The sequence below is a fragment of the Oncorhynchus gorbuscha genome, linkage group LG12, assembly GCF_021184085.1.
Source record: "Oncorhynchus gorbuscha isolate QuinsamMale2020 ecotype Even-year linkage group LG12, OgorEven_v1.0, whole genome shotgun sequence".
Taxonomy (NCBI): domain Eukaryota; kingdom Metazoa; phylum Chordata; class Actinopteri; order Salmoniformes; family Salmonidae; genus Oncorhynchus; species Oncorhynchus gorbuscha.
In genome coordinates this window covers 43,293,631-43,311,028 of record NC_060184.1, presented here as the reverse complement: position 1 = coordinate 43,311,028, position 17,398 = coordinate 43,293,631, and the positions used below count along the sequence as shown (strand labels likewise).

Below are 17,398 nucleotides of genomic sequence, written 5' to 3'. Positions count from 1 at the left end.
GGGCTTCCCCTCATTACCGGGCATCCCCTCAGTACCGGGCTTCGGTCCCGGGCTGCCCCTCTGTCCCGGGCTGCCCCTCTGTCCCGGGCTGCCCCTCTGTCCCGGGCTGCCCCGCTGTCCCGAGTTGCCCCTCTATCCTGAGTTGCCCCTCTATCCTGAGTTGCCCCTCTATCCTGAGTTGCCCCTCTATCCTGAGTTGCCCCTCTATCCTGAGTTGCCCCTCTATCCCGAGTTGCCCCTCTATCCGAGTTGCCCCTCTGTCCCGAGTTGCCCCTCTGTCCCGAGCTGCCCCTCTGTCCCGAGCTGCCCCTCTGTCCCGAGCTGCCCCTCTGTCCCGAGCTGCCCCTCTGTCCCGAGCTGCCCCTCAGTTATGTGGGGATCAGGGTGAGGACTATTAGGCCATGGTCGGCGGAGAAGGTGGATTATCCTAGGACGCGAAGGGGAGGAACTAGGACATTTATGGAGTGGGGTCCACGTCCCGAGCCAGAACCGCCACCATGGACAGACGCCCACCCGGACCCTCCCTATGCTCTTGAGGTGCGTCTCGGAGTCCGCACCTAAGGGGGGGGTTCTGTCACGCCTTGGTCATTGTATCTTTGTTTTTGTTATATGTTTGGGTAGGCCAGGGTGTGACATGGGTTTATATGTTGTATTTCGTATTGGGGTTTGTATTAATTAGGAGTGTGTATTAGTAGGGGTGTGTCTAGTTAGGCTTGGCTGCCTGAGGCGATTCCTAATTGGAGTCAGCTGATTCTCGTTGTCTCGGATTGGGAACCGTATTTAGGCAGCCTGAGTGCGCGTTGTATTTCGTGGGCGATTGTACCTGTCTTAGTGTTAGTCACCAGATAGGCTGTATTTGTTTCACTCGTTTGTTGTTTTCGTATTTTCAGTTATCTCATGTACCGCATTATTCTTCATTAAAAGTCATGAGTAACCTACACGCTGCATTTCGGTCTGACTCTCATCAAACAGCAGACGAATATCATTACATGATGTTTATAAATATTTAGCATTTACTGACCATTCAAACATTCAAAACTGATTGAAATAATGAGAAACATATTTCTCCAGTACACTTTACCCTCTCTGATCTACCCATCCCGGATCTGGGAGCGTAATCATCGCCTCAAATAATTAGCATAACGCAGCGGACATAAATCTTCCTACAAAATCTTCCTATTTATGAAAATCACAAATGAAATATATTGAGACACAGCTTTTTGTTAATCACACTGTCATCTCAGATTTTCAAAATATGCTTTACAGCCAACGCTGGACAAGCATTTGTGTAAGATTATCATGCTATGCTAAGTTTATCATGCTATGCAAGGCTCTGCTGGCAGCAGGGAACATTTTCACGAAAATAAGAAAAGCAATCAAATTATATCATTTACCTTTGAAGAACTTTGGATGTTTTCACTCAGGAGACTCCCAGTTAGATAGCAAATGTTCCTTTTTTCCCAAAAATATTATTTTTGTAGGCGAAATAGCTCCCGTTTGTTCATCACGCTTGGCTGAGAAATCGACCGGAAAATGCTGTCACTACAACGCCAAACTTTTTTCCAAATTAGCTCCATAATATCGACAGAAACATGGCAAATGTTGTTTAGAATCAATCCTCAAGGTGTTTTTAACATATATATTCAATAATATATCCGTCGAGACAATTGGTTTCTCATAAGAAGCGATTGGAAAAATGGCTACCTCAGTATTTTCCGCAAGATTTTATGCGGGAGACATCATGTGACTACTAGCTCAATGTGGTCCCTTACGGCTATTCTTCAACAGAAAGGCGTGAAAAGACGTCACAATGCTGTAGACACCTTGGGGAATACGTAGAAAACGTAAGCTCATTCGTAGCTCATTCACAGCCATATAAGGAGTCATTGGCATGAGGCGGTTTCAAAAAATGAGGCACTTCCCGATTGGATTATTATCTGGGTTTCGCCTGTAACATCAGTTCTGTTGCACTCACAGACAATATCTTTACAGTTTTGGAAACGTCAGAGTGTTTTCTATGCAAAGCTGTCAATTATATGCATAGTCGAGCATCTTTTCATGACAAAATATCTTGTTTAAAACGGGAACGTTTTTTATCCAAAAATTAAAATACTGCCCCCTAGTCGTAAACACTGATGGAAAAATCCTATGAGGATATGAAACAAGACCACATAGAGAATAGCACAAATATTCATCATCATTCTCCTCCTCTCTCAGGAGTCTGAGAAAGTCTGTCAATGCAGCGTTTAAAAAAATATCTAAACATTTATCAGTAACAATTACAAGAAACTTACTGTAATAGTTATAGCAACAAAATATTTCTCAACAAGAATTTTGCTAGTACTGTCTGGGAGTGGAAAGCTGTTATTACTAGTTATTACTAATATATATTATTATATATTACTAGCCGATATTGGCAGAGAGGTTTGGAACTCTTTGTTATTGGTCTTTTAAGCAAATTACAGCCTGGCAATGCCACCAGGCAAGCCGAAACACCCGCCAAAGCAAACCAGGAAATAACACTGATAAAAACAATTTTACAGTGTTGGTTTTATCGATTATTGTACAGTATGATACAAAACACATAAAAAACATCATTTTGACTGCACTGGGCCTCTAACAAGCCATGCCTGCTTACGTTGGTGTTAGACGGCAGGAAGTGTAATTTATAGAAAGGAATATGTTATCGGTCTGGCACTGATGGAGGACACCCAAGAGGGGTCCTACCACAAGACAGGTGTGCCTAATTAGCTTTCTAATTTCCCCAAAATACCACTAGAATAAAGGAAGATTAACAACAAGAGAGAGAGAGAGATGTTGGGAGAATCTCAATTGCATAATCCTCACATCCTCCCCTCCCATACATCTCAAAAACCCATTGGATGAGAAAGCCTGGGATCCCTCACCTCTGAGAGAATGGCAGTTTTTTAATTCTTCAGAAATCCTGCCATTCAGTAATGTTTTCATTGATGTTGGCATTTGTGTTGGTATTTCCAGTGGCACAGCCTGGCATTTCAACATGTCTCTGAGGGATGCGGCTTTAAACACACACAGCACTTCCTCTATAAATGCTGTGCTGATGTCCTTAAGATGCTCTCAGAAATCATGAAAAGACATCCCCATTCCTTTAGCCTGTTCATTTGAAAATGGATGGACAATACAGTAGCCTGCTGTACAACAGCTTAAAGTGGTAGCATTAGAACATCACTCAATGAAGGCACAAAGGTATTGTGGCTCCTTCCAGTCATCAAACAACAAGGCAACCATCCCCACTTCTCTGTGTTGTTCAATAAATGTTGAAGAAAAAAAGGGAACTGTACAGCGCATAATCTAGATTTGTGGGTTAGTTGGGCGGTTGCTACAAACACCTGACCCGTGCATCATTAACATACACCCCCTCCACCCATATCTCTCTCCCCACCCCCGTCTTACCTGTTCATGTTTGGTGAGGCGTGTCTTGTTGTGGATGTCTGAGGAGACAAGGTTGAACTGATGTCTCTCTGCCAGCAACCTCAGTAGGATGACCACTGTCCTGCTGCCACACTTCCCCACCCGGTTATACACCACCTGACTGGGGAACGGCAGAACCTGCAAGGGCAACACAAGAAAACACACACTGCTGAGTGAGGAGATTAAACAACTTTATAATCAAAGAACAATTAGTTCATCTATACCACTGATTGTAAAGATAAGGTTAAGAATAATGTTAGGTGCAGCTTAAACATGACACCAGGTAAGAAAATGGAAATACACTGACAATGGGATTGGACCCCTCATTTCCCTCAATTGTCACTCTGTTCTTCCTCTCTGACTTCCCATGGGCTGTTCTCACTCAACCCCCGATGCCCTTCAATTCTGCAGATACACTATATATATACACACACAACAGTATGTGGACACCCCTTCAAATGAGTGGATTCGGCTATTTCAGCCACACCCATTGCTGACAGATGTATAAAATTGAGCACACGGCCATGCAATCTCCATAGACAAACATTGGCAGTGGAATGGCCTTCCTGAAGAGTTCAGTGACTTTCAACATGGCACCGTCATAGGATGCCACCTTTCCAACAAGTCTGTTCACCACATTTATGCCCCGGTCATCAGTAAGTTCGGGTATTGTGAAGTGGAAATGTCTAGGTAGGCCGCACAAACTCACAGAACATGACCGCTGAGTGCTGAAGCGCACAGCGTGTGAAAATCGTCTGCAGCAAAAAGTCCACGCAGCAATGTTCCAACGTCTAGTGGAAAGCCTTCCCAGAAGAGTGGAGGCTGTTATAGTAGCAAAGGGTTGATCAACTCCATATCAATGTCCATGATTTTGGAATAAGATGTTCGACAAGCACATACTTTTGGTCATGTAGTGTGGACTCCACATGCAACGCTTTAACACATACACTCAAACATATAGACACAGTTGACACAAGCAATTCTCACTTGATTCCGTCTGATAGCAGAAGGTTGACTACATCTTCAGCATCTCTGAGAAAAAAAAAGAGGAAACAGAATTCTGTGCGTGTACACGTACGTGAGGACGACAAGTTTTGCAGGGTACACTCATTTGACTCACCCCAGACTCCTGAGGGCCATCGTAACGTTTGCGCAGGGGCCCCTGAAGAATAAGGTCAAACCTACTGAGATTACCCACCCTAAAGAGGGAAAGAGGGAGCAATGTGCACCCTGTTTCCCGAAAGGAGAGACAAAGCCTGTAGTTGAATAACATCTCTTTAATCAATAACTAGAGGACTCCTGATGGGTATAATTTTTCTCCTAATCTTTTGTTGTCTGGTACTGTCTTTTTGCTAGCTAGGGCAATTTAATATAAGTGCTGTCTGTCTTCCCAGTGGCCTACCTGGTGTGTGAATTGCTGACGTAATTTGCAGTTGATTGTTGACACTGCAACAAGGATTAACGGGCAGGGTAATGTGTGACTGGTAATCAGTAGCTTTATTGGAGGGGGAATGGTTTCACCTCTCCTAGGCAACCAGCAATAGGAACCGTGAGGTGTGCTCTTCACCTCTTCTAGGCAATTAGCAATTAGTGTTAGTACTTCAGTCTCTCCTGTTCTTTTTAGCCGTGGCCATTTCCGTGGCGGTCGTGTCAGCGCTAGTCACTTGGCAAAAAAATGAAATGGTTCTGCGGAGATAGGAGAGGAAGGATCCACACCACTCTCTCACTTGAGTATATTCCCTAGTTATTTCAGATCTCATTTAGCTGTTCTATAACTTCATCAACTATGTGTGTTTTCTATACCTGTTTGCTTCTCTTCCTGTAGGCTTTACAGACGCTCCACACCCCTTAGTTGCAGTCCTTTTAATTTTGTGTACCCTGCGCGCACAACCCATCCTGTCAAGAATGCCAAGGTCATCTTAGCCATCTCAGCTGCCCTTCAGTCCCCAGAATTTTTGGCCTTGATGGAGACATGGATCACCCCAGAGAACACCGCTACTCCAGCGGCTTTTTCTTCATCTGACAACGTGTTCTCTCATATTCCGAGAGCATCTGGTTGTCACGGTGGAGGCACAGGGCTACTCATTTCTCCTAAGTGTAGATACAAAAATATCCTTAATTCTATTTCATTTGAATTCCATGCTGTCTCTGTCACCTGTCCACTCAAGTTTAACATTGTCATCTATCACCCAAAAGGTGCCTTTAAAGTTACTAAATGAGCTTGACACCTTAACCTGTTCAGGATACCACGGTTTACTGCCCCTTCTGGAGGATTTGGGTACCCATATAAAACAGGATACATTTTTTTCAAAAGTTGCTAATATTTGCATGTAAAAAATATTATCGAATAGAAAACACTCTAACACTTCTAAAACCGTTTTAATTTGGTCTCTATGTAAAGCAGAAGTGTCAGGGCATGCATTCTCCCAAAATCTCTCTTGTAATGGAAAAAGTTGCCCCTACTTTGACGTCATCTTTAACGCACTTCCCAAAAGGCTACCGCTCTGGGAACAGTTTCTACGTGTTCAGCGTGAAGGCTGCCTTCTATGGGGCTTGTCAGTGTGTGAATCGCGCGCTCACGAGACGTTGAGCGTGCAGAAAGGTCTCGGTCACGCCAAAAAAATAGTGCCCTGTATGCGCGCTATGCTCCCGCTCTCTCTTTTCTTCATGATCAATGACAAGACGTGTGTGTTTAGCTTCGTCCTCAAAATTGCTGTACACCTTTATAACATGTTAAAGCTTAATTATGAACATAGTTTGACAAGTTTACGCGACATATGATATATATTTTCGACGTTTTGGTGAGCACCCACTTCAATTTTGCCTACATTTGTACCAAAATCAGGCTATTTTGAGAACCGAAAGATGCAGACTTGAAAACTGAACGCTAATTTGGTGAGTATAATCCCTTACAGGTCTTCTGATGGAAGAACAGCAAAGGTAAGGGAATATTTATGTATTAATTTTGGGTTTCTGTCGACTCCAAGATAGAGGAGTCATTATGCTAATGTGGGAGCGCCGACTCCCTATTATAGCCTAGTAAACGCAAAATGTAATGTTATAAATAAAAGTAACACAGCGTTTGCATTTAGAAGAAGTGTATCTTCCTATACATATGTAAAACATGCATATTTAGTCAAAGTTTATGATGTGTATTCCTTGTTAGCTGACGTTATCTGCCGGAGCTATTTAATTTCTCCGGACATTTTAGTAGCATTTTTTGAACGATGCATCATTGTAAACAGAGATTTATGGATATATATAGCATATTATTGAAAAAAAATGAATGTACTGTGTACCATGTTATATTACTGTCATCTGATGAAGATTTCAAAAGGTTAGTGAAATGATTTTTCTTTTAATCCTGCGTTTGTTGATTGCATATTTTTTCCTACTTGGCTATGCTAATGAGCTATGTCTGCGGTGGTGGTTTGACATAAATATGTGCTATGTTTTCGCCGTAAAACATTTTAGAAATCTGACTTGCTGGCTAGATAAACAACTTGTTTATCTTTCATTTGAGCTATTTTACTTGTTAATGTGTGGAGGTTAAATATTTTTAGGAATATTTTTGCGCATTGTGCGTTATGGTAATGAGCTTGAGCTGTAGTCACGCTACCCGAACAGGAATATAACTCCCTAACAAGTTTTAATAATCAAATTTCTTGACGATGGCTCATTGTACTTCAACCTCCCAACGCTTTAGTAAGTTCTTTCCACCTTTCTTATTTTCACCTCACCCTGTCCCAGTCACCTCCCACGCACAAGGCGGGCAATACCCTTGACCTCATCTTCACTAGAGATTGTTCCCCTACTAATTTCAACGCATCACCACTCAGCCCTACCCATAAGTTGCAATTTTTACTCTCTCTCCTACTACCTCTCTCTGATAAATCCTTTTCAAACCTGTCTCCTAACTCTGCCTCTTTGACCCTACTCTCCTCCATTTCCGCATCATTTGACTCTCTCTGTCCCCTTTCCTCCTGGCTTTCTTGACCTTCCCCTCACGCTCTGTAGCTGAGTGACTCGCTGTCGGCAGCTGAACGGAAATGTCAGAAGGACCTATCATCCTTCCACTCCCTCTCTCTACTTTTCTTCCTCTGTATCCAACTCATCCCTGACCACTGGCTGCATCTGTCAAGTTGGACAGAGGAGCTCCCTCCTCAAGAATGTCAAACTACAGACCGATATCCCTTTCTTTTCTATACAAAGAATTTGAGTGTGCTGTCTCTGACCAACTCTCGTTATCTCTGTTCGAAAGATCTTCTTGACCCTAACCAGTCAGGCTTCAATGCCGGCTCACTTAACTGAGATCGCTCTCCTCTGTCACAGAGGCTCTCAACTCTGCCAAAGCCGACACTCTCCTCTGTTCTAATCCTCCTAAACCTATCCGCTGCCTTAAAACAACGTGAACCATCAGATCCTCCTCTCCACCCTCTCAGGGATGGGCATCTCAGGCTCTGCACACTCCTGGATTGGAACCTCTCTGGCAGATCACTCCAACCATGTGGTGTGGAGAGGATCACTGAGGATAGGAAATACTGTCACCGCCAATAAATCTCCGATCATTTCAATAAGCATTTTTCTACGGCTGGCCATGCTTTCCACCTGGCTACCCCTACCACGGCCAACAGCTCTGCACCCACTGCTGCAACTTGCCCAAGCCCCCCTCCGCTTCTCCTTCACCCAAATCCAGATAGCTGAGGTATACAACCTGGACCGTTCTTTCTAGAATTGTCCGCCAAATTCTTTTGCAACCCCTATTACTAGTCTGTTCTCCCCTGTTTTGTATCGCTTGAGATCCCTCAAAGATTTGAATGCTGCCGCAGTCATCCCGCTCTTCAAAGGGGAGACACTCTAGGCCCAAACTGTTATAGACCTATATCCATCCTACCCTGCCTTTCTAAAATCTTCGAAAGCCAAATTAACAAACAGATCACCGACCATTTCGAATCCCACCATACCTTCTCCACAATGCAATTTGGTTCCCAAGCTGGTCATGGGTACACTTCAACCACGCTCAAGGTCCTAAACGATATCATAACCGCCATCGATAAGAGACAATTCAGTGCAGCTGTATTCATCGACCTGGCCAAGGCTTTCAACTCTGTCAATCACCGCATTCTTACCGGCAGACTCATTAGCCTTGGTTTCTCAAATGACTGCCTCGCCTGGTTCACCAACTACTTCTCTGATAGAGTTCAGTGTGTCAATTCGGAGGGCCTGTTGTCCGGACCTCTGGCAGTCTTTATGGGGGTGCCACAGGGTTCAATTCTCAGGCCGACTCTTTTCTCTGTATATATCAATGATGTCGCTCCTGCTATTGGTGATATTTTTTGATCCACCTCTACACAGACGACACCATTCTGTATACTTCTGGCCCTTATTTTGTCACTGTGTTAATAAACCTCCAAACGAGCTTCAATGCCATATAACACTCCTTCCGTGGCCTCCAACTGCTTTTAAATGCTAGTAACACTAAATGCAAGCTTTTCAACCAATTTGCTACCCACCTTCCCAACAAGTATCACTACTCTGGACGGTTCTGACTTAGAATATGTGGACAACTACAAATACCTAGGTGTCTGGTTAGACCATAAACTCTCCGTCCAGACTCACATTAAGCATCTACAATCCAAAATTAAATATAGAATCGGCTACCTATTTCGCAGCAAAGCCTCCTTCCCTCATGCTGCCAAACATACCTTTGTAAAACTGACTATCCTACCAATCCTTGACTTCGGCGATGTCATTTACAAATAGCCTCCAACAAGCTACTCAGCAAACCAGATGCAGTCTATCACAGTGTCATCCATTTTGTCACTGATGCTCTCGTTGGCTGGCCCTCGCTACATATTCGTCGCCAAACCCACTGGCTCCAGGTCATCTATAAGTACATTAGGGCTACTTACCACTGTTTACCAACTGTACAAAGTTTACACCGGTAACTTACAAAGGAAACAGTACATCGGCAAATGAGTCCTTCTGCTGCTTGACAGGCAGAGCCCACAAAGGATGGGAAATTGAAATAAATAATTCATACTTGTCAGGTATAGTTTGCTTTTATATCACTCAAATATCCAATTAACGGTGGCCAATATCGATAGATCGCTACCCTCGCACATCTGAAATGACATGATCAATTGATGTTTACTGATCATAAAAAGCATGCAGTTACTTGCTGTATACCTCCTGATGATTTGTGCAATTGTTTTGCATGGAATAATTGGATATTTGTTGTTCTGACTATGCTCTTTAACAATCCCTCGGCATGCAGTTGTCAATGGTTTTAGCGGCGCTGGGGTTCTCCTTGCCTCTCAGCAGGCAAATCTAACGCTCTGCACCTTATTGTGATGTTTTATTGACAACGACTTATGTAAGAATGCTTTTTGTCATTGTTTTTGAACATTCTCATGTTGAGCAGAGCTGTCTGGACTCCCTGGGGTAGAACTGTTCTTGCATTTATGGCTGAGAAACAATCTACAAATAAAGATTAATAGCAAGCAGACTGTGACTAAGCACATACTGTACACACAAACACACATTACTTCCTGACACACACTTACTGTAGTTCCTAGAAACAAACAGTGCCAGGCCTGTAACTCAGCCTACCATGGGAATAGTGTACAGTACTTCTGTTTTGAGTTAGCGTGGCTGTGCTGCGTTTACATCACTGCTGGCACAGAGATTCTCATCCCTGGCTGGTCTGATGTCGATGTCTCAGGCAGGACATGCTGGAGTACTTCCTGTTGTTAACGCGCTGTTTGCCTGATTATCTCTCTTCTCTCCTTTCCTACCCCGAGGGGAGCGGATTCACTGAGCTACACGGTTAATGGGACATCAGAGAACATTTGAGACGATAAAAAAGAGCACAAGCAAACTATTGCAATACTGTCCAATGGGGAATAAAATATGTTAAGAAACAGGAAAACAGTCGCTACTTGTTATTTTGGGTTTTTCGTCTTGGTCAGGCCCAAAGATACAGGGCTAAGTTCATACGTGTGCCATGAATCCAAACAGCCAATTTCAGGGAAATGTGTCACAAAACACGAGAGACTTGCGTATGTTGCGTGTTTCCTTACATGTAACTAACTAAACCTTATAGTTTGAGGGCTTTTGCTTCTATTTAAGTTTAGCCCTTTTTACACTTTTCAAAAACCTTCAAAACAGAAATTCCCTGCATTAAGAACATGCTTTGCAATAACCAGTTAAGGTATACTTAACTAAGCCAAACAACTGCAGTTTAAGGGGCAAATTAGAGGATGACACATCTCACGTAGCGTTAGCCGCTAACATAGCATTACCATCACTGTCTGAGGATGACATAATGACAGACGTGGCTAATAGCAATGTTACCGTCACAGAGGGTAGGGAAAACTAGGGGCTTAGCCACCCCAGTATAAACCATCTGATGTGGTTGCTAATGGTAGCTAGCTGATAAACTTTGAGCTGAAAGGAGGGAAGAAAAAGCGGGGGTTAACCACAAGTATAATTAGTAATACAGTACCAGCCGGTATAACCCACACAAGAGCACAGGGCTTTACAGTAGTAGTCTATCAGTCCTTTCTCTCCATTATAATTCTACTGGTCAGTGATTTAACAGATTGCAGTGCTACTGTGTCTGTGTTCTTTGGTAAACAAATAGTTTGGATTCATCATTATGACTTAGGAAACAGACAAGCTGTTCCTGGCTGCCTTTGACTGACCAGTCAGCCTTTCCAGATGGCCAACAACCTCTCCGTTAAATCCTAGCAGTACAAAAGCAAGGTTGATATGAGCCAGCCACCAGTTCTCTCATCCACAGTTATTCCTGTTCATGTGACCATGTAACTCAGAGTTTATCTTGGTCAAGTGGTCAGGAAAAACTACTGGCCCATCTCAGCGCTTCTGATCACCACAGTCCAGACAGTTACGCCACAGTTCACACCAGCCCCTGCTCAGATAGGTAAAGTACAAGCCATGGTATTTTCTCAAAGTTAGCCTGGGTTAGTGGCCAACACTACAACATACCTCTCCATGTCAACATAATAACATATAAACTTGGGCCAGATGTTGCCATGATTAATCAAAACAGCCAGACCTTTAGGTCAGCTCCAAATAAACACCTCTCCACACACACACACACACACACACACACACACACACACACACACACACACACACACACACACACACACACACACACACACACACACACACACACACACACACACACACACACACACACACACCAGATAAACTCTGAACACATCGCCAAATATAGCTAGCCTAGACACGTTCACGAACACAGAAATGTGTCTCACACCAACAAACACGACACTTTAATTATCCAATTTGTGAGTTGGATTGATAAATCTGTCACCACACAGAAAGAGAGAAGGGGGAATGTGAGACAGGAAAAAGAGAATGAAAGAGAGGTGGATCAAAGAGAGAATGATATAGACAGGTGGTAGGTAGAAGGGTGAAACTAGTGGATGAAAGAAACTGTGGGTAAATGTTGAAAAAGAAAAGATAGAAATAGAAAAGGTGAGAAGAAATAGAAGTGAGATAGAGGCAGACCGATGCAGCTGGCCAGACACAAGGCCCCAGTGTGTATGTGTGTATGTCTGTGTGTCTGTCAGTATTTGGTATTTAGAGTGAGTTCACACACAGCTCCTCCAGATATAGACCTCACCCTTATCCTGCCTGGACTGGACTGGCACACACACAGGGCAGCACATCAGAGAGAGATGGAGGAAAGAAACAAGGAGAGGAGGAAGAGAAAGAGGGTGGAGAGCATGGATAAGATGAAGTGTGAGGTATAGAAAGATGGAGTGATGAAAAGTAAAGAGGGACTGCTGTATTAAGGGTCTTACCCTGGGAGCTGGGGGTCCGTGGTCATCGAGATACGTGGACTCTCCTGTGAAGAAACAGGTATAGATATGTAGAATGTGATAATATTCAGAGGGACTACAGTCCAACAGTCATATTATGGCAAATCCACTGGCAGCACAGATTCACAGGCTAGTGAACTCAAGTCAAGAGTGACCAAAGTACTTAATAAATGTCAGACAGACAGGCAGACCACAGGTGTAATAAAAATCTATATCCAGCCACAACAATCTTCAAGAGCCAACTAGAAAAAAACGGTCCGTCGCGATCCCTCTAAGAAAAACAGAGCAGCCTTCACATCCACATAAAGTATGGGAATGTCGTCATGAGCGAGTTACAGTGGTTCCTCCTTTAAAAGTTGCGTCATACTGTGGCACACCCTGCGTGCTGCTGCAGCATTCTGTGGCACGTCATTTATTTCTCAGCCATTTCTGTTACTGCAAGTTATTGCTAGTTTGACCAGCAGAGTTCATCTTTGAGAAGCATTTGATAGTATTCCGTATTGGCATTACCAGATAATTTAAAACCTTTTTTGTAATAGTATATGGCTTATTTCATTTGATTAATATTATGGTGTTTCCATTCAGAGAAAAAATGTCAGTTTGTAAATTCAGACGTTTCGCTCTCTGAGCGCACACTGGACATTCGGACCAAGGAGTAGGGTTGATTTGAGCATTCTGGCCTTACGACGGCAGTCAAGCACCCAAGCTAACGGTGCGTCGACAGTGACTGTTGTCGATGTGTGCAGAACATCCCTGGTTTGAGTCCAGGTAGGGGCGAGGAGAGGGACGGAAGCAAAACTGTTACACAGGCACCATTGTAATCGATCGCAAGACCAGAAATAGTCAGAGGTTTTTATTTTTTCCCTACTTTTTAAAATTACGTAGACTTAAGCACAGTTGACACCATCGAGGTGCGGATGTTAACTTTCTACACAAGTTATTTTTTTCCAGTTTCGTCCGACGAACAGATTGTAGTGGTAAAATAAAATAAATACATTTTTATAGAATTCGAAGCATCACTCCAGTCAAAACAGGCTCTGCGAACGTTCGATTCTATTAATTTGCTATGGGCTCGTGCTAGTGTTCCAGTTTAGCCAACGTTCTTGGGTGAATTTTGACTCGTTCTATTGTCCAGCATATAGATATCCAGAGCGAATTTACAAAAGCACCTGAATGTCCATTGAGAAAGCACAACGGCTATACCATTTAGCTAAGCTAAGAATGACGGGAATAATCAAGTCATTAAACGTTGGATAGTTAGCCTATTGTTAATATACTGGCAAGTTTGATGTATAACTACTAACGTTAGATAGCTAGCGAACATACCGGTACATACTGCTATAATGATATTCTATGTGGTTTGTAAGGACAGCGTAGCAAACAAATGGTCATCCAACATAACGTGTAAGGTAGAAATAGAAGGTAAGGTCATGATTTTCCTGGGGGTTAGCCTTGCAATAACCAAGTGGTGAGACACATAGCCCTCTATATTTAAATGTTTCAGGTACACTCCGATAGGTGTCTGTGTCACATACAGTCTCTTCTATTGTTTGTCCTCGTGTCTGTTTTTCAGCATAAAGTATTCTGTAGCCACTTAGTGTGGACACCAGGTGAGACCACACACACACACAGTCTCTCTTCTTCATTTTCTCCCTTTCTCCGTAAATCCTCTAGGTTATATGAGCTGTTTTGGTAAACCCCTCCCTCCGACATCTGAACTGGCTGACACAGAGGGCACAGCTTGATCATAGGTGAGATGTCACTTGGTCGGGTCAACAGGAAGTATTATTAAAGAGATGCTTTAAAATTAAAAAATTTAAATACAGACAGAGATGTAATAGTCCCAGAGTTAATGAGCCAAGGTCAGTTTTGCATTTAACCTCCTGATGATTATGATGACTGACCGTGTTAGAATAAAAAAACACAAGGCTTAATCATGCTCTCTCTCTATCCATCTGTCTCTCGTCTGTAGGTATGTTTTCATGTGAGAGAGGAAGTCAGTCCCGTCAGCCACCTCACCCGCTCTTAAGATAACTTCCGATCCAACTGGGGGCCCAAGGATGGTTAGGAGACACCGCAATTGTGATGAACTGAAAGAATATTAGGGTAGCACTGTAATTCATGAATCATATGCTGTCTGCCGCTGTTCTTACCTCTTTCTCTTTCGGTCTTCAACACCTCTCTCCCCATCTCGTCTTTCTTCCTCGTTTTAGAATGCACACCATATGTGCATTTAAGTAAAGTTTGAACTTGTATTTATAATATTAAAATGATCATAATTACAATGCATTTATGTATTTATAATACTTGGATAATGAACTTATTTCAATAAAGCGTTCACATTCTCCACTGGTTGAAATTATCTCATTGAAATACTATCCTGTGTCCTCAGATTAATGCAGATGAAGGGAGTTAGATATGCATAGTTTTTCTTCTATATATGAATTACAAATCAATCATGTTTCTAGTCTATTGCATAGTCACAATGTGTAATCATTGATGTCCCAGGATCAGGAGTGGTAACTGTTGAAGTGTATAATTGTAATACATACAGTGCCTTGCGAAAGTATTCAGCCCCCTTGAACTTGGCGACCTTTTGCCACATTTCAGGCTTCAAACATAAAGATATAAAACTGTATATTTTTGTAAAGAATCAACAACAAGTGGGACACAATCATGAAGTGGAACGACATTTATTGGATATTTCAAACTTTTTTAACAAATCAAAAACTGAAAAATTGGGCGTGCAAAATTATTCAGCCCCCTTAAGTTAATACTTTGTAGCGCCACCTTTTGCTGCGATTACAGCTGTAAGTCGCTTGGGGTATGTCTCTATCAGTTTTGCACATCGAGAGACTGAATTTTTTTCCCATTCCTCCTTGCAAAACAGCTCGAGCTCAGTGAGGTTGGATGGAGAGCATTTGTGAACAGCAGTTTTCAGTTCTTTCCACAGATTCTCGATTGGATTCAGGTCTGGACTTTGACCATTCTAACACCTGGATATGTTTATTTGTGAACCATTCCATTGTAGATTTTTCTTTATGTTTTGGATTATTGTCTTGTTGGAAGACAAATCTCCGTCCCAGTCTCAGGTCTTTTGCAGACTCCATCATGTTTTCTTCCAGAATGGTCCTGTATTTGGCTCCATCCATCTTCCCATCAATTTTAACCATCTTCTGTCATGTTTTGTCTTATATTGTCTTGTCATTATGCTTTCCCTTCTGTTCGTTTCCCCCTGCTGGTCTTATTAGGTTCGTTCCCTTTTTCTATCCCTCTCTCTCTCCCTCCCTCTCTCTCCTCTCTCTATCGTTCCGTTCCTGCTCCCAGCTGTTCCTCATTCTCCTACTCACTCATTTAGTCTTTCCACACCTGTTCCGTATCTTGCCCTCTGATTAGAGTCCCTATTTCTCCCCTTGTCTTCCGTTTCTGTCCTGTCGGATCCTTGTATATTGTTCGCCGTGCTGTGTCTTGTTTCCCTCAGATGCTGTGTGTGAGCAGGTATCTGAGTCTGCTACGGTCGGTGCCTTCCCGAGGCAACCTACAGTTAATGGTCGAGTCTCCAGTCTGTCCTCGTCACTACGAGTGGATTTTAGTTTTTTATGTTTTGTTTTCTGCTCTGATTGTCCAGGAGTATTGCTTTTATCCTTTACTGGAATAAAGACTCTGTTTTCGCCAAGTCGCTTTTGGGTCCTCATTCACCTGCATAACATCTTCCCTGTCCCTGCTGAAGAAAAGCAGGCCCAAACCATGATGCTGCCACCACTATGTTTGACAGTGGGGATGGTAGGTTCAGGGTGATGCGCTGTGTTGCTTTTACGCCAAACATAACGTTTTGCATTTTTGCCAAAAAGTTCAATTTTGGTTTCATCTGACCAGAGCACCTTCTTCCACATGTTTGGTGTGTCTCCCAGGTGGCTTGTGGCAAACTTTAAACGACACTTTTTATGGATATCTTTAAGAAATGGCTTTCTTCTTGCCACTCTTCCATAAAGGCCAGATTTGTGCAATATACGACTGATTGTTGTCCTATGGACAGAGTCTCCCACCTCAGCTGTAGATCTCTGCAGTTCATCCAGAGTGATCATGGGCCTCTTGGCTGCATCTCTGATCAGTCTTCTCCTTGTATGAGCTGAAAGTTTAGAGGGACGGCCCAGGTCTTGGTAGATTTGCAGTGGCCTGATACTCCTTGCACAGTGCTCCTTGGGATGTTTAAAGCTTGGGAAATCTTTTTGTATCCAAATCCGGCTTTAAACTTCTTCACAACAGTATCTTGGACCTGTCTGGTGTGTTCCTTGTTCTTCATGATGCTCTCTGAGCTTTTAACAGACCTCTGAGACTATCACAGTGCAGGTGCATTTATACAGAGACTTGATTACACACAGGTGGATTGTATTTATCATCATTAGTCATTTAGGTCAACATTGGATCATTCAGAGATCCTCACTGAACTTCTGGAGAGAGTTTGCTGCACTGAAAGTAAAGGGGCTGAATAGTTTTGCACGCCCAATTTTTCAGTTTTTGATTTGTTAAAAGAGTTTGAAATATCCAATAAATGTCGTTCCACTTCATGATTGTGTCCCACTTGTTGTTGATTCTTCACAAAAAAATAGTTTTATATCTTTATGTTTGAAGCCTGAAATGTGGAAAAAGGTCGCAAAGTTCAAGGGGGTTCAAGTTCAACTTTCGCAAGGCACTGCACATGCAGACACAGCATCATTCAAATAATGGAGTTTGATATGACTGAAAAATAATGTCTCAGAGATTCACACCTGAACCGCACCTTTAGTTGCTAAGGAAGAGTACATGTACAGGCTACAATGTGGGAATCTCATGCATGGTAATAACTAATGTATATAGGACTTGCATTCTTGGCACAATAAAGTTATTATATTCTACTCTATCCATAGGCTTCATTAATGCCATTCAGACTTGAAGTTGATACAACAACTATGATAGCTGAGGTTCATAGATTGGTATGAATATTAGTTCAGAACCTAACGTTTTAAGGTCCATACATAGATCGGCTACTTAATATAGCTAGCTACACATCCATAGGCATACAGTTAAATAGTTAG

The 17,398-nt window shown here is 42.7% G+C and overlaps 1 protein-coding gene across 1 annotated transcript in view; it reads right to left on the bottom strand.

The window, feature by feature from the left end:
- Window positions 1–17,398, bottom strand: part of LOC123991030 (uronyl 2-sulfotransferase-like) — a 171,785-nt gene that overhangs the window by 25,994 nt on the left and 128,393 nt on the right. The window contains exons 2-3 of the mRNA XM_046292161.1: window positions 12,306–12,349; window positions 3,433–3,588 (exon numbers count right to left, since the gene is read on the bottom strand). Coding sequence (XP_046148117.1) covers window positions 3,433–3,588; window positions 12,306–12,349 — 200 coding nt within the window. The remainder of the gene's footprint in view (window positions 1–3,432; window positions 3,589–12,305; window positions 12,350–17,398) is intronic.